This window comes from Hyperoodon ampullatus, assembly GCF_949752795.1.
Source record: "Hyperoodon ampullatus genome assembly, chromosome: 1".
In the NCBI taxonomy this organism is placed as follows: Eukaryota; Metazoa; Chordata; class Mammalia; order Artiodactyla; family Ziphiidae; genus Hyperoodon; species Hyperoodon ampullatus.
The window spans coordinates 118,426,020-118,447,545 of record NC_136914.1 but is presented as its reverse complement, the minus strand read 5'-3'; the positions used below and the strand labels follow the sequence as shown (position 1 = coordinate 118,447,545).

General features: G+C 43.2%; 1 protein-coding gene across 1 annotated transcript in view; it reads right to left on the bottom strand.

The window, feature by feature from the left end:
• Positions 1–7,799, bottom strand: part of B3GALNT2 (beta-1,3-N-acetylgalactosaminyltransferase 2) — a gene marked incomplete at both ends in the record, with an annotated part of 62,874 nt that extends 55,075 nt beyond the window's left edge. The window contains 3 exon segments of the mRNA XM_079697596.1: positions 7,203–7,263; positions 7,266–7,273; positions 7,688–7,799. Of these exon segments, the coding sequence (XP_079553722.1) occupies positions 7,203–7,263; positions 7,266–7,273; positions 7,688–7,799 (181 nt within the window).
• Between the last annotated feature and the right edge of the window lie 13,727 nt (positions 7,800–21,526).

Below are 21,526 nucleotides of genomic sequence, written 5' to 3'. Positions count from 1 at the left end.
AAGGAAATCTTGCCATTTGCAACCACGTGGACAGACCCTGAGGGCATTACGCTAAGCGAAATAAGTCCGACAAAGACAGGCTGATACCATATGAACTCATTCATATGTAGAATCTAAAACAAACAAAACACCAAACTCATACAGAGAACAGAGTGGTGTTTGCCAGAGGTGTAGGCATAATGGGTAAAAGGGGTCAAAAGGTACAAACTTCCAGTTATAAAATAAGTCATGGGGATGTAATGTACAGCATGGTGACAATAGTTAACAATACGGTATTGCAGGGAATTCCCTGGCGGTCCAGTGGTTAGGATTCTGGGCTTTCCCTGCCGTGGCCCGAGTTCAATCCCTGTTTGGGGAACTGAGATCCCGCAAGCCGCACGGCATGACCCCCCACCAAAAAAACAAAACAAAACAAAACAAAAAACTGTACTGTATTTAAATGTTGCTAAAGAGAGTGCGTCTTAAAAGTTCTCATCACAGGAAAAAAAATTTGTAACTGTGTGTGGTGACAGATGTTAACTATACATACTGTGGTGATCATTACAGAATATATACATGTATCAAATCACTATGCTGCACACCTGAAACTAGTGTAATTTGTCGATTATGTCTCAATTTTTAAAAATACTGGTTTCTTCTGCCACATACCATCAATGTAAATCAGTCCAACAGACCTGTGAGTAGTGTGTCACACAGTATAAAACTCAAAGTGGGGAGTTCCCTGGTGGTCTAGTGGTTAGGATTCGCCACTTTCACTGCTGTGGTCCAGGTCCCATCCCTGGTTGGGGAACCGTGATCCCGCAAGCCACGTGGCACAGCCAAGATTAAACAAACCAACAAAAACTCCTCAAAGTGGATGCTGTGTAAGAATGCTGCCCAGCTTTCCAGTTCCCCCCCTACACTTTCATCATCCTCTGCTCAATGTTGCAAGTACAGGGTACCTAGTTTGATTCTGGTGTCTGAAAACAGGAAACAAAAACAACAACAAAAAAACTAAGAAGTGAACATGAGACAAAGAATAAAGATAATTTACAGAAAAAGAAATGCAAATAGCCAACAAACCTACAAAAAACCGTTCAACTTCACTAGAAGTTTGAATTACAGCAATAATAAGACACCAGTTTTCTCCTACATTCAAACTGACAAATATTTTCTTAAATGATAATACCCAAATGACTGACGTTTTGATAGAGGTAGTTATTTCAAGGAAATGGCTACTCTCCTATGTTGCTAATAGGAATGTAAGTTGATATAGTATTCTGCAGGAAATTTTGCCAATATACATCAAATACCTCAGAATTGTATAACTTTTGTCCTTGGCTAAGAATATAGGCTAAGGAAATAATCAGTGATGCACTAAAAGATCTCTTCATCACAGTGTCATTTCTTAATAGTGAAAAACTGCAAAATACATGAATGCACAAATAAGGCATCAGTTACATAAAGTATGGTGTATCTATATGCTAGAATACTATCAGACATTAAAATTGTTTTAAACATTTCATTAAATGCTGTTCTACATCTTATTAAGTAAGATAAGCAGGCTGTAAGAACTATGTACATACTATTTGGTTCCACTTATATAAAGTACAAAGCAGGCAAATCTCTGCCACTAAAGATCAGGATCATGGGTACCACTCCTGACAGTGATAAGAAGGGAGCATAAAGGAAGCTTCTAAGGTGTTGGTAGTTTTCCTGTTTTTAATTTGGGTGCTGATTAGCTGGGTGATTCAGTTTGTGAAACTACATCAAGCTCACATTTACGTGCACTTTTCTGAATGTACATGATATATCAAAAAAAAATTTTTAATACTAAATAATTCTCCCGACCATGTTTTATATGTATGATACAAAAATTGCCTAGCATAGATGATTTTTCTTTCCTTTTTTAAAAATAATTTCAAATTTTTTCTATAAAAAACTTGTTTTACTTTTATAAGAAAAAAATGTAAATCATGGAATGTGAACGATCTATAGGTGACAAACTCATTCATACTTTCCCAGTTTTCTCCTCTTGATTCATTCCTTCAAGTAACTGAGCACCTCCTATGTTCACTGCCTTAGATGGCAAATATATAGCAATAAACAAACCTTCATACTGTCAAGAATAATTAAAACCCCACACAAGCTCCCTGAAGGCAATGACCATTCCTCTTCTTTAATATGTAGTAAATCCTAAGTCTGGCAACCTGCTAGACTCTGCACTGAAAGTGGACATCCAAAAGTTTATTAAAGACTCCAAAACTGACTCTTCAAAATAAGCCCAAAGATTCTTAAAAATTAGACTAAAATTTCCACTCTCATGTGCATGTCTCACATGACACCAACCACAAACAGGCAGGAATCTTGAAAATGAAGAAAACATGCAAGCTCACCACATATCTACTGATAAGGACAATCATTATACATGCTACCAGCGTGCTCTCACCAATTTCAGATACCTCCCCAAACACCTCACTAGCAAGGACATCGGCCGCCTCCACACTACCATTCCTCTCTAAAATTCAGAGTGCTCACGAGGAATCAGGCACTGTTCTGGGTGTTTTATTAACTGAATCTTCACAATAACCCTGTGAGGTCATCATTTTATAAATAAGGAAACTGAAGCACAGAGACCAGATTAGCATATAGCGATCATTTTGGACGAGGCAGCCTAGGCGAAACTGCAAAGCAAGCTCAATTTGTCTTTGACCTTCTGCTTGCCCCATGTCGGTTTCCAGTTAACAAACTGCGAGCACCTTGAGAGCAGGGACTAAATACCTACTGTAAGCATTTGTTGAATGGATCCGTTTCTTTCCTTTCTCTTTGGTTTCCTTCTTTCAAAATATCCTAGAAAGAGAAGCCTCTTTTGGTACATCATTTTTCTAAATTAACTGTTAAATAATTCCTGCTAAGGCATAACATCAAACCAATACGTTATCACTGAGATATCCTGCATCTTTATTCCCTAGCCCAAATGGCTGTCTCCACCTCCATTTTCCTCTCCTCACCCCCTAGCTGTGCTGGATTTCACAACAGGAGATCTGCTGGCTCTTCACCAGCTGTTCTCCCTGACTGGGTTTCACCTGTTCAAGGTGAGCTACTACATTAGAATAGTACCACCTACTAACACGACTGACACACTTCATTAATGCATTCAGGTTCCTGCCCAACTGTGACCTCTTTAGAGCGGCCTCCCCTGACCTCTCTATTGATTTATTTATAAACTTATTTATTTCTGGCTCCTTTGGGTCTTCGTTGCTGCACGCGGGCTTTCACCAGCTGCAGCGAGGGGGGCTACTCTTTCGTTGCGGTGCACAGGCTTCTCATTGAGGTGGCTTTTCTTGTTGCGGAGCTCGGGCTCTAGGTGTATGGGCTCAGTAGCTGTGGCTCGCGGGCTCTAGACCGCAGGCTCAGTAGTCGTGGTGCACGGGCTTAGTTGCTCCGCGGCATGTGGGATCTTCCTGGACCAGGGCTCAAACCTGTGTCCCCTGGATTGGCAGGTGGATTCTTAACCACTGCGTCACCAGGGAAGCCCCTGACCTGTCTATTTAAAACAGCAGCACATCATTCTCTATCCTCTTACACTGCTTTATTTTTGTCACCACACTTATCACTCTCCCCTATGATATTTAATAATTATTTTCTTATGTTCTGCCTTCCCTTCTAAACTGTAAACTGCATGAGGGCAGGGACTTTATTTTGATTACTGCTGTAATCCCACACCTACAACAGGAGTTGGCACAGAGGAGGCTCTCAAATATTTGTAGAATCAACTGCAAGTCAGAGGGCCTTTTTTAACATTCAGGGGAGGTAAATCTCCCTGCCACGACTTAATGAGACTGAAGACAGACAAAGAGGCAGGAGAGAAAAGAGAACAAAAACAAAATTTTAAATGTATATTCAAGGGAAGAATACTTAACAAAGTCTTGGGTTTTCTCTCTCACTCTAGGCTTAAGGGATAAGGGCTAAAATGTAAAAATGCTCCAACTTTTTGGTTTGAACTGGTGACAACACAATGAGAAAAGAATTTGTAGGAAATTTCAGCAATCTAGATGCTTCTACTGTTTTTAGTTTTGAAAGTACCAAAGGTGCAAAAGGAAATTAGGACTCTGCAAGGCACTTAAGATTAAATACTCTATTTAATTTATTATTTGACTAGATGCACAATATCCATCTAAAGTCAAAGTTAATTTACACAACTAGTACTGATCTCCTCACCGATAGCCCTGCCCTTTCCAAGGTCTACTTCCTAGTTTCCTTAATCTAGCCTGGTCTCACAGGACAGCAGATAAGGTATCACTGAAACACTAACAGAGGGGGAAAAACTTATCTCAAAAAGAAAAAACATTTTTTTACGAAGTTACTTTTAATACTTTTAGGTGAGCCCCACAGGAATAAAAAACACTGGAAAGAGGTAACCCCCTCACCTCCAGGAGTGGCCCAGGGGAAGACTGGCTACCTGAGGGGAAGGAAGCACAAAAGAGACCCAGTGCAGACTCAGGGAAAGGGAATGTCACTGGGGCTGGGAGCTGTGAGCACTACAGGAGAAAATGTGAGCACAGTGGGACTGGCTCCAGGCACACAGACAAAGGGCAAAAGGGTTGGACATGAAGCCACAAAGCTTCCAGAACTAGAACAAATAATTTTAAAATGCATATGGAAACACAAAAGACCCCAAATAGACAAAACAACCTTGAGAAAGAAGAACAGAGCTGGAGGAATCAGGCCCCCTGACTTTCGACTATATTACAAAGCTACAGTAATCGAAATGGTATGGTACTGGCACAAAAATAAGACATACATCAATGGAACAGAACAGAGAAACCAGAAATAAAGCCACATACTTATGCTCCATTAATCTATGACAAAGGAAGCAAGAATAGACAATGGGGAAAAGACAGTCTCTTCAGTAAGTGCTGCTGGGAAAACTGCACTGCTACACGTAAAAGAATAAAATTAGAACATTCTCTAACACCATATACAAAAATTAACTCAAAATGGATTAAAGACGTAAATGTAAGACTGGATACTATAAAACTCCTTGAGGAAAAAATTGGCAGAACACTCTTTGACATAAATCGCAGCAATATGTTTTTGGATCCATCTCCTAAGATAAAGGAAATAAAAGCAGAAGTAAACAAATGGGACCTAATTAAACTTAAAAGCTTTTCACAGCAAAGGAAACCATTGATAGAAACAGGAAGACAACCTGCCAAATGGGAGATAATATTTGCAAATGATATGACTGATCAGTGATTAACATCCAACATATATAAACTGCTCATACAACTCAACATCAGAAAAACAAACAACCCAATTAAAAAATGGGCAGAAGAAATGAACACTTTTCCAAAGAGGAAATGCAGATGGCTAACAGGCACATGAAAAGATGCTCAACATCCCTAGTCATCAGTGAAATGCAAATCAAAACCACAATGAGACGTCACCTCACACCTCAGAATGGCTATCATCAAAAAGAACACAAATACTGGGGAGGATGTGCAGAAAAGGGAACCCTTGTACGCTGTTGGTAAGAATGTAAACTGGTGCAGTCACTGTGGAAAACAGTATGGAGAGTCCTCAAAAAACTACCATATGGCCCAGCAATTCCACTCCCGGGTATATAACTGAAAAAAAACCCAAAACACTAATTCAAAAGATACACGCGCCCTAATGTTCACAGCAGCATTATTTACAATTACCAAGATATGGAAACAACCTAAGTGTCCATCAACAGATGAATGGATAAAGAAGATGTGATATACACATACACACGATGAAATACTACTCAGCCTTAAAAAAAGAAAGAAGTTTTGCCATTTGCAGCAACACGGATGGATTTGGAGGGCATTAGGGTAAGTGAAATAAGTCAGAGAAAGACAAATCCTGCATGATATCACTTACACGTGGAATCTAAAAGACATAACAAACCAGTAGTGAATGTAACAAAAAAGCAGCAGGCTCACAGATGTGGAGAACAAATTAGTAGTTACCAGTGGAGGGCGGAGGGGGCAATATAGGGGTGGAGGAGTGAGAGGGACAAACTACTGGGTGTAAGATAGGCTCAAGGATGTGTTGTACAACACAGGGAACAGAGCCAATATTTTGTAGTAACTGTAAATGGAAAGTAACCTTTTAAAATTGTATAAAAACATAAAAAATAAATTTAAAAAAACTTAAGAAATTGTCAGGGAGGCCTACTAAGTTTTCAGCTTGAACGTATGGTTTTCGCTTGTTTATGGACCCTAAAAGATATTTAGGTCATAAATATCCTAAGTATGCTCTACAAGTAAATTCCAGTAGAGCTCACTCATCACAGAAATTTGTAAAATGCAAAACCCAACAGGTGTTACAGAGTACTATATATCTATAGCACTCTTTCCTCAGCTCCATTTACAAAACCCTAAAAAAAACACAACAGACAAAAAAAATCCTAACCTGTTAAGTTAAATGCCCTGTAACACTGCACTTTCATTAAATCATTTAAATAGTATCTTAATTCCATTCAGGTCACACAAACAGCCTTCTCAAAGAACTTATGGCTTCTCTAATAGAAAAGGATTTTAAGAGACGGTTACCAGAATAAAGAACTCCAATTATAACAGTGAGATTGCTTTGAGGATTGCCAAATTAGTTTCTGTACTTTCTACTTCTAAGTTAAGGCACAGAGCCATCTCAGAATTGCAAATATTCAACTCTAATTCTTTAAAATATTGCATAAGAAAACAACTGTCTTTGGGGAGAAGTGGTAAGAAAAAAACTCCCAACGTAGTTAAAAACCAAAAACGACAATTACCTCATCTTTAAAACAGCCTTCTAGGCTTCTTTACATGTCCTAGGGCAAGCCCTTAAAAAAGAAGACAAGAAAAAAAGGGAAACCTGAAGACGTCTTCAGAGCGGTGGAATTCATTAACAACAGAAAACCCCCTGGGCTGTGGGCACAGCATTCAATTTCTCAGGCTGTGAAGTGAACATGAACAAAGGTTTCTTTCCCACAAGAGAATAACTTTTAGAGCAAATGCGAAAGACCATTAAAGAACTTGATATTTTCGTGTATATTTTTCATTTGCAGGCTTTTGCAAACCAAGTTCCCAGGAACAACTCCACTCGCAGCCATGCCTCGATCTGTTCAACCGACTTACATCACAGTTTTCAAAGGATTCACAAAGTACAGTATACTCTCAAAGCAAAGTTATTCCTTAAAAGCAAAACCCAGCCACCTTTTAAAACACGCACAAACGTGATCCACGGCCCGAAGACCTCAAAAGTCTTGACCGAATAAGACCAACACCTGGGGAGGAAGAAAGCAACCTGGTAGCCCGACCCCGGGCGTGAGCAGCTGCAGCTGAAGGGCTGAAGGACACGCGGGGCTTTGCTCCCCGGGCAGGCACCGGGAGGCTCGGGCCAGGCCTGGGGACAGCCGGAAGGCTTGCAGTCGCGGGCACCGGCTTTGTGGCCATTAAGAAACGCGGGGAGGTGAGGAGCGGCCGAGACGCGAAACGAGAAAAGCGCCCTCAAGTTTGCCCGATATTAACGCCTCGAGGATGAAAAGGGCCGTTTGTTTTATCCGCGGACCGTCGTGTCGGGCCGCCCCCGCCCGGGACTCCCGGCGGAGCTCCGCGAAGGAAGCCGCCGGGAGGCTCGGAGCCGGCTTCCCCCCCGCTCGCGGCCGCCCGCCCCGCCCCACCCGGCCCCAGGACCTCACCTGCCCGGCCGGCCCCCGAGGCGCGGGCGGGCGGCGGGGAGCGCAGCCGCAGCCAGAGGTGCAGCGCGGCCCCGAGCACACACGGGCACAGCAGCACCAGCCAGTTTCGCATTGGCCGCCCCCGCCTGCTCCACCTCGCACCCCCGCCGCGCTCCGGGCTCTCCCGCGTTCTGGGAGGGAACCTGCAAGTAGGGAGGCCGAGTGCCGGCGGCCGACTCCCGCGCTACGACTCCGGGGACGCCAGCCCTCGCGCCCGACGCCGTCCAGGTTCCTCTCGGGTTTCTCAGACCACCAGCAGCAGCAGCTCAGCCGGGCGGAGCCCCGCCCCCTCCGCTTGGCCTCCCCCGGCCCCGCCCGCCTTTTCTCTCGCTCGCCCCGCCCCCTTCCCTCGCGTCCCCTCCCGCTCTCGTTGGCCAGCCGGGAGCTGAAGTCCCGCTCTGGGATCAAGCCGGGAGTGCCCCAGTGATCCAGTGACTGGAAAACCACACTTCCCATAACCCCACGCACTCGCCTCCGTCACTCGGCGGTTCCGGAGGCAGAGCGCAGGGCCCCACACGGTGCATGCGCAACTCTTTTCGACGGTCCTACCTCCCCCCGGCGGCCGAAGGGAGGTAGTGCCGGGCGACCCAGCGCTTTGGGGCCGCCCCCACCCGGGAGAGAAACACAGCTGAGGTGGAAGGTGCTGATTGCCCAAGATTGAAAGGGAGATCTAAGGGAAGGCTTTTTAAAATCACGCAGGAGCTTCCTCATGCCGAATGCTAGCCTTGTGTGGGAGATGGGATCTTGCGGACGCCGGAGATCGGGGCGAAGCAGCCCAGTTGTCTTCAGCTGTGAATCGTCGAGTATTAGTTCTGGTGCAGTGTGTACCAGGCTCTTTGCCCGGTCCTGTCCTCTAGGAACTCAGGATAAGTAAGACCGCGCCCAGGGGATCAAGCTGTGGAGTACGACAGCGACGGTCCAGTCGAGGGTAAAATTTTCACGTGCCCGGGTGTCCAACTAGCGCTGGAAAGTTGCGAGTAGAATGAGGCGCACGCACACCTGCTACAGGACGTGAGCCGGGAGGGCCGAAAGGACGCGGGCTCCGAAGCACCTGTGGGCAGGACCCCTGCAGCGCTCCTTAAGGATAAAGTACTGCCCACTGGCCCGAGGACTTGACCCCTCGGACGCGCCTGCGGCCAAACGCACGAGTGCCCTGGTTGAGGCCGTGTGGGTGAAGGGGCGAGACGGTCAAGGTCCCGATGTTAAGAAGACAGACGGAGGAGAGGAGGAAAATGAGCGCCTGGCTTGTGGTGTTCCGTTTGTTTTTTAAGTTTTCCCAAATTGTGGAAACAGAAGTTAACTATATCGTTGGGGAAAGTCTTGGTTGAAAGCCACAGAAAATCCACTTCAAACAGGCTTAAGGAAAAAAGGGTAATTGATTCAAAGTCACTGAACAGTCCAGGAGGAGACATCTTACGCACTGTCAGTACCATGGTCTCCTTGAGTGGCAATTTAATTTCAGCAGAAATTAAAATTACTTTTTATTTGATTGTTTTGTAATATGGCCTGTATTATATTTAATTTTTAAATTTCTTATAGTAGTTGTATGAAAGCTATAAACCTAAAGAGTTTATACTGTATGTTTGTACTGTTCAAGTAAAATAATAAAAATAATTTAATATGGGGTCAGAAGTAATTTTTTCCCTTTAAAGGGATTTGTATATTCGTTGGTTATCTACTGCTACCTAACAAATTACTCCCAAACTCTTAAAACGACAATAATCATTATGTCTCACAATTTCTGTGGGCCAGGAATTGGAGAGCTAAATTTTTGTTCAGGGTCTCCCATAAAGTTGCAGGCAGATGTCAGCTGGGAATGTGGTCATCTGAAGTCTTGACTAGTGCTGGAGAATCCACTTCCTAGGTGGCTCACTTCCATGGCCAGCAAGTTGGTACTGCCTTTCCGCCTCTTTAAGTTCCTCTCTAAGTAGGTCTCTCCAGTGAGCTGCTTTATTATTTTTAAAAATAATATTTCTTTATTTTGGCTGCAGCATGCAGGTCTTAGTTGCAGCATGTGGGATCTTTAGTTGTGGCATTCGGGCTTCTTAGTTGCAGCATGTGAACTCTGAGATGCAGCATGCATGCAGGATCTAGTTCCCCGACCAGGGATCGAACCCAGGCCCCCTGCATTGGGAGCTCAGAGTCCTACCCACTGGACCACTAGGGAAGTCCCTCCAATGAGCTGCTTTAGAGTCCCCACACCATGGAGACTTGCTTCCCCAAGAGTTGGAGACCCAAGAGACCGGTGGAGATGGTGCAATGCCTTTTATGATGAATGCTTGGAAGACACACACTGTCACTTCTGCAGTCAACATAGACCAGCCCTGATTCACTGTGGGAGGGACCACAGAAGGTTGTGAATACCAGGAGGCAAGGGTGATTGGGGGTCATCTCATAGGCGGCTGGTGCAGTATATTATGCAAATATGAGAAACAATACTGTTTGTAAACAGTTTTGGGAGTCTTCATGGCCCCTAGTATTCTCCATGGCCCCTGAAGACAATGAAGAACAATTTGTCATTCTTGTGGGAAACATGGAATTAGTAGGCTGTGATCTTTGTGGCTCCTGAGCAAATGTCCCCAAGATCTGTGTGCCCCTTTTCCAGAATGTTTACATATTGCAATAAGGAAGGAGAATACGTAATGTCTACATATTCCCTGTTAGAAGTTCTTCTTTGTTTAGAAACTATGCTAACCTGCTTTCTACATTTCAAGTAAAGAAATTGTCAAGAAATAATTGTTTGTCACTAAGGGTGTCCTGTTTTTTATCCTCAAGAAAAGTATTAAAATGCCTCTCTTGAAATCCTAAAATTTTCATTTTGTGATTAAAGGTTTATAACGAGTTAACCCCAAAAGAGGAATAATCCCCAATTTAGGCAGATCTATTAATTCATCAGATACTTACGGAGCTCCTATTATGTGCCAGGCATTTTTGTAGGTGCTTGGGATAAACTGATGAACAAAACAAAGGTCCTTGTCCTGGGATGGTGGCAGCAGGGGCAGACTATAGACTATAGATATAATAAAGAAATACAAAAAAAAAAAAGAAATACATTTTACTGGCACCTGGAAGATGGTAATTGCTACAGAAAATATGAAAAGTAGAGCAGGGTACGGGAATTGGGAATGTGGGACTGAAATGGGGCAGGTTACAGTATTAAATAGCAGTATTTAAACAACTGTTCAGAATTACCAAGAGCACTAAAGGGAGGAATAAACAAAACCATCCTAATATATTAACTAATCACGATGTTCCTTCCAATTACCAAGATGATTTAACCTACGAAGGAAACTTCACTGGCACCTGACAGGCCTTTTTAGCATCTTCATCTCTCACCACAGTGGGAGCTGCCTGTATCAACTGTTGATAGGATCAGCAGTCATCATTCCACCTACTTGTTATCTCTTACCACCTGAAAAACTTTAGTGGGTAAAGATCATAAGAGAGACAATCCGTATCATGGAAAGAATAAAAAATTTAAAACCCAGAGATAAGGTAAACAGTCTGTGGAGTGAACAAGTTAACAGAGAATTAGAATTAGGGAGAGGCAAACCGAGGATGGTTGGTCACTCTGACTGCAATTAAGTGTGGGAAGGGCTATGAGAAAGGAATCATAGAGAATGACGGCAGCACAAAGGAGGAGTTATCTGACCCACCCCACGGAGTGGCTGCTGGATTGAAATAAAAGGGACCAGAGGGGGCTTCCCTGGTGGCACAGTGGTTGAGAGTCCGCCTGCTGATGCAGGGGACACGGGTTCGTGCCCCGGTCCGGGAGGATCTCACATGCCGCGGAGTGGCTGGGCCCGTGAGCCATGGCCGCTGAGCCTGCGCGTCCGGAGCCTGTGCTCCACAACGGGAGAGGCCACAACAGTGAGAGGCCCGCGGACCGCAAAAAAAAAAAAAGGGGCCAGAGGGTGGGAAGGGCATTCAAGTGCATCCTAGGCAAAAATAAATAAATAATAAAACAACCCTGAGACAGTGATGACATGGCAATTAGGGAAATGCAAGCAATCTGGTAGGACCTTAAGAAAGTTAGGACTGGGGAATGGTGAGAAGGTGATCATCACATGCTATGCTAAGGAATTTAGATTTTATCCTGCAGGCTCTGAGGAGGATTTTTTTTTTCTGACTACAAAAGTAATACATAATTATAAACAGGAATTTGGAAAATTCAGAAGAATATAAAGAAGAAATTAAATCACACCAAATACCAATCATATATTGCTTTTTTCCATTAAAACATATTGGCAATCATACTGTAAATACAAATTTATATCAATTTATTTTCACCTAACATAGAACATAAGCATTTTCGCATTTAATTAGTAGTCTTAGAAAATATAACTTAACTGTACAATCATTTGTTCACACTATAATTTCTTACCCGTTCTCCTCTTATTGGATGTATAGGTTGTTTCCATTTTTCTACTATAATAAATAATACTGGCACTTCTGTGCATAATACTTTACCCCCATTTCAGATGATTTCCTTTTTAAATATTATTCTAAGGCTCTTTGTACATACTGGCATTGTATCAATGTGTATGTCTGCCTTTAACAAGTACATTTCTATCTCATCTTACCTACCTTAGCATTTAAAAAAAATTATTTTCTAATTCAAGGGGCAAAACGTTTTTTTATTAGTGAGATTAAATATTTTTATGTTTATTAGGTGCTTCTGTTTCTTCTTCTGTAAATTATCTGTTATTTTGCCTCTTACCTATTTGTAAGAGCCCTTTATATATTAAGGATATTAATCCATTATATTTGTGGAAAATATTTTTCTCATTTTTCTTGTCTTTTAATTTTATGACTTTTTGGACATAAAACATTTAAAATTTTTATGAATTCAAATAATCAGTATTTACATTTTTCCCATATTTTAGGACATTTCTAACCATGAGATCTGATCAATACAGGCATACCTCAGAGATGTTGTGGTTTCTGTTCCAGACCACTGCAGCAAATCAAATATCGCAATAAAGTGAGTCCTACGAATTTTTTGGTTTCCCAGTGCATATAAAAGTTATGTTTACACTATACTGTAGCCTGTTAAGTGTGTAACAGCATTATCTCTAAAAAAAACAATATTCATTCCTTAATTAAAAAATACTTTGTTGCTAAAAACTGCTAACCATCATCTGACAGCTCAGGGTTTGGATAAATACCCAGAAGTGGCATTGCTGGATCATATGATAGTTCTATTTTTAATTTTTTGAAGAACCTCTAAACTGTTTTCCATAGTGGCTGCATCAATTTACATTCTCATCAATAGTGCACAAGGGTTCCCTTTTCTCCATGTCCTCGCCAACACTTGTTATTCCTTGTCTTTTTGATGAAAGCCATTCTAACAGGTATGAGGTGACATCCCATTGTGGTTTTGATTTGCATTTCCCTTATGATTAGTGATGTTGATCACCTTTCCATGTACCTGTTGGCCATCTATATGCCTTCTTTGGAAAAATGTCTATTCAGATCCTCTGCCCATTTTTTAAAACAGGGTCCAATTCTTATTTGCCAACAGCGAAGGAAAAATTACCCTTGAATATCTCTTAAATAGCCAAAAAAGCACAGTATGTGTGAGTTTGTGTATGCAAAAATCTGTGGGTTTTTTCCTCCTAATTCTTTGTCATTAATGTTTCCCTGCAGCTCTTCAATCATTCACTTTCTTCCCCAAGGAAACCATCTTGCTTAGTCACTTAAACAATAAAGTTCACTTCTCTGGGCCAATAGTTAGGAAACCTTTAAAATCAATCACATCCTTTTCAAGGGTTTTAGGACTACTTGGCAGCCTTTGCCTAGGGCACACACTGTCCATGTAATGTGTACTATTTAAATGATTACTTCTCTTTCTTTTTCAGCCAAGAGTTGAATTCTTTTTTTTTTTTTTTTTTTTTTTGTGGTACGCGGGCCTCTCACTGTTGTGGCCTCTCCCGTTGTGGAGCACAGGCTCCAGACGCGCAGGCTCAGCGGCCACGGCTCCCGGGCCCAGCCGCTCCGCGGCATGTGGGATCTTCCTGGACCGGGGCACGAACCCGTGTCCCCTGCATCGGCAGGCGGACTCTCAACCACTGCGCCACCAGGGAAGCCCTGAATTCTTTTAAGTTAAGAATTAGTTTAAATGATGTGGCAGATAATCTTTGCAGAAGAAAGCCTTTTTTCCACCACCAGATGGAACTCTTTTAACATCTCAGTCTGAGGCATCTTGACTCTTGTATTTTGATTATCCTACTTGTTCGGGGCTTCTCCGAGAAGAAAAGGAGAATAGATACTACCAAATTGTCTTACAAAATGGAGGCTGGTGTAAGGGGAGCAGAATGAATAAGGAGGAGAAGAAGAGGGGATGAGGTTAGAGATGTAGTCTCCAGCAAGAATATGATATAAATCATGAAAAGGATTCTCACTTTCACCCTGAAATGGAGAGTACTAACTTGATGGCTTTGAGTGGAGGAGTAGCATGATCTGCCTTATGTTTTAGCAGGATCACTCACATTACTGTGTGGAGAATGGACTGGCTGACGGGGTGCTGTATGGAGAACGGACTGGCTGACGGGGAGGGGTATCTACCAGGAACAGGAGAGGAAGAAGAGGAGCGTCATCTACACTCTGAGACAAGCTACGGAAGCAAGGGCCAACCAGAAAGTGGAAGAATGCATCCAGACAGGAACTAAATGGACCAGGTCTAGCTGAGGGGTGCAAAGGGTAGACGGAGGGGATGCAGTGGTGTACCACCCAGATCCCCCTTTCTGGACGGAGAGCGGACTGCCGATGACTCTCAGTTGAATCTCCTTTTGGGAACTGCTCTTAGCTGAAGGGTGCTGCCTTACCCAAGGGTACAGCTCTCTCCCCTGAGGCAACCTGCATCCGATGACGAGTTAAATAGGGGTGAAAAGATTCGGGGTAACTAAAGAACCATACCATGGCCTCTGTTGTAACTGCTTCCCAGTTCAACTTCTTCCTCTGCCCAATCCTGCTTCCCTCACTCCCTTATACGTTTCTCCAAGAGCAGTTTCCAGTAAACCTCCTGCCCACTACCTGAGTTTGAGTCTGTTTCCCAGGAAACCTGACCTAAGACCGTGATTCTGTTAAAATGTAAATAAGACCACCCCATTTCTCAACCTAAAATCTTGCAAAGGGTCATCAGTTCACTCACAGGGAAACCAAAGTTCTCAAAATAGACTACAGGTCCTCTAACCTCATCCCCTATTGCCCTCCACCTCACTGCCTTTGTTCCAGAGCCATATTGGCCTCTTTGTCATCCCCTGAATATGACAGGTACATTCCTGCCTCAGGACCTTTGCACTGTTTGCTCCTTTGGCTCTTTCTCCAGATATCTTCATGACTCACTCTTTCTCCTCCTTCAAGTCAGCTAAATTGCTACCTTCTCAAGGAACCCTTCCCCATCCTTTCCACTGAAAATTACAACCTCCCCCCCACCACTCCTAACCTCCATTATTCTATTCTACATCACTATCACCCTCTAACATACTGTCCAATCTACTTATTTTTTTTTAATTGTCCCACACAGAGCAGGAGTTTTTCCCCCTCCATTTTGTTCACTGCCATATCCCAAAACATGGTACTTTGTAGGTGTTGCATAAATATTTCTGAATGAATGAGTAAATGAATGTAGAAATCCTTACCAAATTAATTTTAGTAATCCATGGCATGTGGTTACTCAGGGATAGCGTAGCAGAGACACAAGCTTATAGGTGCAAGCAGAGGAAGAGGAAATTACAAAGGACACTGAGAGGAAGTCAGAATACAGGAGGAAAATGGGAAAGTGTCACAGAAGACAAGGGTGAGGTGGGGAGGGAGGACAAGCAAATGTGAACAGTGCTGTCACTGTATAAAGTGAGGTAAACACTTATAGACTGAATGTGTCCCCCACATTCATATACTGAAATCTAACCCCCAACAGTGATGGTATTTGGAGGTGGGGCTTTTGCGGGTAGTAAGGTCATGAGGGTGGAGCCCTCATGATAAGATTAGTGCCCTTATAAGAGGCCAGAGAGTTAGGTCATTCCCTTTTACCAGTTTCTACAACAAGAAGTTGGCAATCTGCAACCGGGAAGACAGTTCTCACCAGAGCCCAACCATGCTGGCACCTTGATCTCAGACTTCCAGCCTTCAGAACCATGAAAAATGAATTCCTATTGTTTATAAGCCACCCCATCTATGGTACTTTGTTATAGCAGCCCGAACTAACTAAGACAAAGACAGAAAGGTGTCTACTAATTTGATGTTGCTAGGTAACTCGCAGTTTTAAGCTAGTTAGGGTACTGTGAGCTGAGGGAAGAATGATAAGTAATGAAGTGGAAATGGTATATGGATTACTTTTTCACGAAGCTTGGTTGTGAAGACAGGAAAGAGGAAGATCAGAGCTGGGAGAAGGGCTCAGAATGAAGAAGTGCATGTGCATTTAGGTGGGAGCCTAAGACTAACTTGAGTATTTTATATGATGTATGGAAAGAGTCAGTAATAGCCATATAATTTATCATCCACATCAGAGTTTTGAGAGAAAAAGGGGACAGAACAAGTGCTAAATTGGATAGATGCCAGGACACTGGGGAATTTCTGTAAATGTGGACATAGGGTCATCCTATCCAAAGCTCAGGTTCTCCCTCCAATTCTTTCCCTCCTTGAACTTGGCAGGCGATTGCATTTTCTACCGGTAGGTGGCAGTAAAAAGCTTGCCTCTGGGCTTCCCTGGTGGCGCAGTGGTTAAGAATCTGCTTGCCAATGCAGGGCACATGGGTTCGTGCCCCGGTCTGGGAGGATCCCACATGCCGCGGAGTGGCTGGGCCCGTGAGCCATGGCCGCTGAGCCTGCGCGTCCGGAGCCTGTGCTCCACAACGGGAGAGGCCACAACAGTGAGAGGCCCGCGTACCGCAAAAAAAAAAAAAAAAAAAAGCTTGCCTCTTTTTTTTTTTTTGAAAAGGCAGCTAAGTATTGATAAAGGTTAGTTTAGCCCCAGGCGTATGCTGAAAACAGATTTCAATTTAGATTTTACTTTGGGAAAATTCATTTTGTACCTTTTTATGAAAAGAAACATCTCTATCAGTTTTCAAAGAGGAAGTAATATTTGAGCAATTATAAAATGTTAGTTGTGTTGTATTTTCTGAGTCATTCTACCTTTGAAAGATGAACATCTCTCTTCCTCCTAATACAGAATAACTTCTATCAATGTCAGCAGTTCAGTTTCAGTACGTGCATTGCTCTATGAACACACTTCTTATGTGTATACATAAATTTTTAGCCAAGTCCAATTTTGATAGATCTTGGGGGACCTTGCTATGGAGAGATTATAAATATTTTTAAATGATTACATATGATACCAAAATTCTTGTTGTCAAAGATAAGACTAGAGGGGGGCTTCCCTGGTGGCGCAGTGGTTGAGAGTCCGCCTGCCGATGCAGGGGACACAGGTTCGTGCCCCGGTCCGGGGGGATCCCACATGCCGGGGAGCGGCTGGGCCCGTGAGCCATGGCCGCTGAGCCTGCGCGTCCGGAGCCTGTGCTCCGCAACGGGAGAGGCCACAACAGTGAGAGGCCCACGTACCGAAAAAACAAACAAAACAAAACAAAAAATGCCCCAAGGACCTTTGATAGTCTGTCTCAATAAATACTTCATTCTTTCACTTCTTCCTTTAAAAAAAAAAAAAGATAAGACTAGAGATGTCCAAAGAGAAAAACTTTTAGAAGTTGAGAATGGTAAAGTGAAAGAGCACACATTATTCAGGCCATCCTGGCAGAATCTACTTATCAAAAGACTTAAAATTCAGAAAACTTCGTAAGAAAAAAAAAAAAACAATTAGAATAATTCTTTGCAGGCCCATTAGACAAAGCTGAGTTCAAAACCCAGATTTGCATTTATGAATTATGTGACCTTGAGCAAGGAAAATACTTAACCTCTTTGTCTCAAATTCCTAATCTGTGAAATGAGACTCAGAGGGCATACTTCAGTGAGTTGTTTTGAACATTAAATAAGAAGACATATGGGTAAAGTCGATAAATGTGTTTCCTGCTCTCCTCTAAACATGAATATGAAGACAGCTAGACTAAAATGAGGTTAATGCAACCTTAACCCTTGGAAAATATATCACAAAGTTAAGAAAATGAAATTAATTCTAACAGTTGCTTTAAAACAAGCAAACAAACAACAACAAAACCCCCCAAAGGACTGGCCATACATTAATTCAGTATTTTTTCAACTTTACAACTTGATCCCAATTATTCAGGTACATCTTGACCCAGGGACAAGTTTCCCTACAAGGGAATTTGGGGACAAAAAATTGCAACGTTTGGACTAGGGCCAGAATTCAAACTTCGGGGGCTGAGTCTTCTGCCTTTTTTTAATTTAATGAGCTGCATTACTCTGTCACTTCCTCCATTTCCTCTTCAGCTTAATGGAAATGCTAAAAGCCATCCACAATATCAACCATAGCAAATTTCATGGCTAGCTGTCTCAGTCCTGGAGGATCTACCCCAGACCAATGCCCTGATACATTACAGAGGTCACGGTTGTTGAGACGGATTCTTCGGCCAGCCTGGAATTGGCAAAGCTAGAGTCACTAATGGCTTTGACAACAAACAAGAAGGTCCGTTGTCTCTGTAAGACTCCCTAAAATGCCCTTATTCTAGGAAATTCTACTTGCTCACTTCATTCATCTCATGATGCAGGCATTTTATCATCTGACATCATCACAAGCAGAAGAATGGTGAAGACAGTACAGTAAGATATTGAAAGAGAGAGAGAGAGAGACCACATTCCCACAACTTTTATGACAGTATTTTGGTATAACTGTTCTATTTTATATGTTTTATCTCTCTTACTGTACCTAATTTTTTTTTTTTTTTTTTTTTTTTTTTGCGGTACGCAGGCCTCTCACTGTTGTGGCCTCTCCCGTTGCGGAGCACAGGCTCTGGATGCGCAGGCTCAGCGGCCATGGCTCACGGGCCCAGCCGCTCCGCGGCATATGGGATCCTCCCAGACCGGGGCACGAACCCGTATCCCCTGCATCAGCAGGCGGACTCTCAACCACTGCGCCACCAGGGAGGCCCCTGTACCTAATTTATAAATGGAACTTTATCATAAGTATGTATGGATAGGAATAAACATAGTGTATATAGGGTTTGGTACTAGCTGAATGCTAGTACAATGCAATTTCAGGCTGCTGAAATTGGGGGTCTTGGAACATAATCCCCTGTGTATAAGGGGGGACTAGTGTACACATTTCTCAAATTACAAAATTCCATAACTTAATACTCTTAGAGTGACTTGGGTTTATGCACACAGGAAGAGATTCATTTGTACTCTTCTCTGCACTGATTTTTTCACCTTGTTTCTCCTTGTTCACTTGGTACCTTGAGATATGTTAGGAATCTTGCTTTTAGGAGATCAAAGAAAAGAAAAACAAGTTTTTCTCCCACACTTCTGTGTTTTGTTTAGGTTAAAAATCAACATTGTTTTTAAATTTGCCCAAGATACATCATTAAAATTACTTCAAAGCTTTCTCACCAAAATTTGTACAGAGGAGCCTTGTGGTGAACTGCAGAGTGATAATTTTATAAGAAATGAATTTCAAATGCTAGCAGGGAGGATGGTACTAGGTTTCCAAAATGACACTACATTAATTCAGCAAGCATATCTTAGAGCCATTCTGAGTCAGAGGACAGGATGATATTTTGATTTTAAAAGATAAAAGGGTAATTCCAGGGTTTCCCTGGTGGCACAGCAGTTAAGAATCTGCCTGCCAATGCAGGGGACATGGGTTTGAGCCCTGGTCCGGGAAGATCCCACAGGCCGCGGAGCAACTAAGCCCGTGTGCCACAACTACTGAGCCTGCATTCTAGAGCCCATGAGCCACAACTACTGAGCCCACGAGCCACAACTACTGAAGCCCACGTGCCTAGAGCCCATGCTCTGCAACAAGAGAAGCCACTGCAATGAGAAGCCCGCGCACCACAACAAAGAGTAACCCCCGCTCACCGCAACTGGAGAAAGCCCGCGCACAGCAACAAAGGCCCAATGCAGCCAAAAATAAATTAAATAAATAAATTTATTTTTAAAAATCTAAAAAAAAAAAGAAAAGGTAATTCCAAATAGCTAATTATGCATGGGGATCATTATTCGTATTGACATAAGTATTAGGGTGAGTTTCCTCTGTGACAGCGGTGCCAGATCCCATCTTACACAATGCTAAAACAGTTTTTCCTTCTGGTTTATACACAATGAGGTGACTATCTCTTTCCCCTGATGAATTCATGTTGGGATACAAAACCTATAATTACCTGCCATGGAGACGGCAATCAGATGCTCCAGTGACCTCATCTGATTTCTATAAAGGATTCGGCAGTGCAAGTGGTGTTTCTCATGTAGTGTGAAAACCTGGTTTGGAATCCTAATTCTGTCACTTGCTAAAAGTATAACTTCGGATAAGTTACTTAATTTCTCTGAGCCTCAGGTGCCTTGTCTGTAGAACATGAAAAAGAATGCCTACCTCATAGGACATTTGAAAAATTAAATATAATACTGTATGTGAAAACACTTGGCAGGTGCTTAGAAAATGTTAGTTTCCTTTCTTCTAGGAGGCTAGAGGAACACAGAGGGTAGAGAGCTGTATTAGTTAGCAATGGCTGCGTAAGAAACCACACCAAAGCTCAGTGTTCCCTCTTGTTCATGTACCTGCAAGTCAGCAGGGGTGACAGCTGTGGATTGTGAGTTGGTTGGGTAGCTCTGCCTTGCTTGTCTTGCTCTGGGGCCCATGCTGAAGGGACAGCCACTACCTGTCCCTGTTATGGCAGAGTCAGAAGCACAGGAGGGTTGAGCAAAAACATGCGAGCTCTCTTAAGGTCAGAACTGGTGTGACGTCACTTCCTCCCACAGGCCACGCCCAGTCAGTGTGCAGTGAAACACATGCCACCTCCAGCAGGGGGAGCTGTGAAAGCCACATGCTAAGGGCATGGATGCAGGGAGGGTGAGAATGGAAAAAACAAGCAACCTCTTAGAGAAGCAAGAACAGCCCCCAGACTTCATGGGAAGGGGACTGGGCCAGTCAAGGTCAGGCTAGTAAAATGCCCTTGTACCCTCTGAGTGAAGGGATCAGGAAGGAGGTCCGTGTGGTCCAAAGGGACAAGGTGGCATGAAAGTGTCAGCCACTCCGCATTTGCAAAGCTGTAAACAGTGGGACAGTGAGACTGACACAGTACAGAGGCCCCTGCAATGTCAGATGAGCTCCTTGGTCTAAAAATAGACAAATGATGACGATGAAAATCACTTCTCTGCTATAACACCCATTTATCAAATGACATTCACAAAGAGGTTGATTGTGAATATCTGCTTCCTGAATTAAGGGACACACACAGATTCTCTTCTTTTTGATCTGGCCTCAGGGAGGACATAAAGGCTTCCCTCTGACCCCTCATTTTACTCTCCAGGAGGACCTCTGATATGATTCAAGGAAAAACATGAGCTTCTGGAGGACACGTGCCATGATACTTTTGGGGGTGGTGGAGTCTTGGGTGGGAGGAGGGAAAGCGCCACTGTTCTCCTCTTCAACTTGGGCTTCTCTTGAGCTGCCCATGAGTTTGGAGGGACAAGGCTGGGCTGGGGTGTCTTTTTTTTTAATATAAATTTTTTTAAAAGTATTTATTTATTTAGGCTGTGCCGGGTCTTAATTGCAGCATGCGGGATCTAGTCCCCCAACCAGGGATCGAACCTGGGCCCCCTGCACTGGGAGTGCGGAGTTTTACCCACTGGACCACCAGGGAAGTCCCTGGCCTAGGGTGTCTTCAGCTC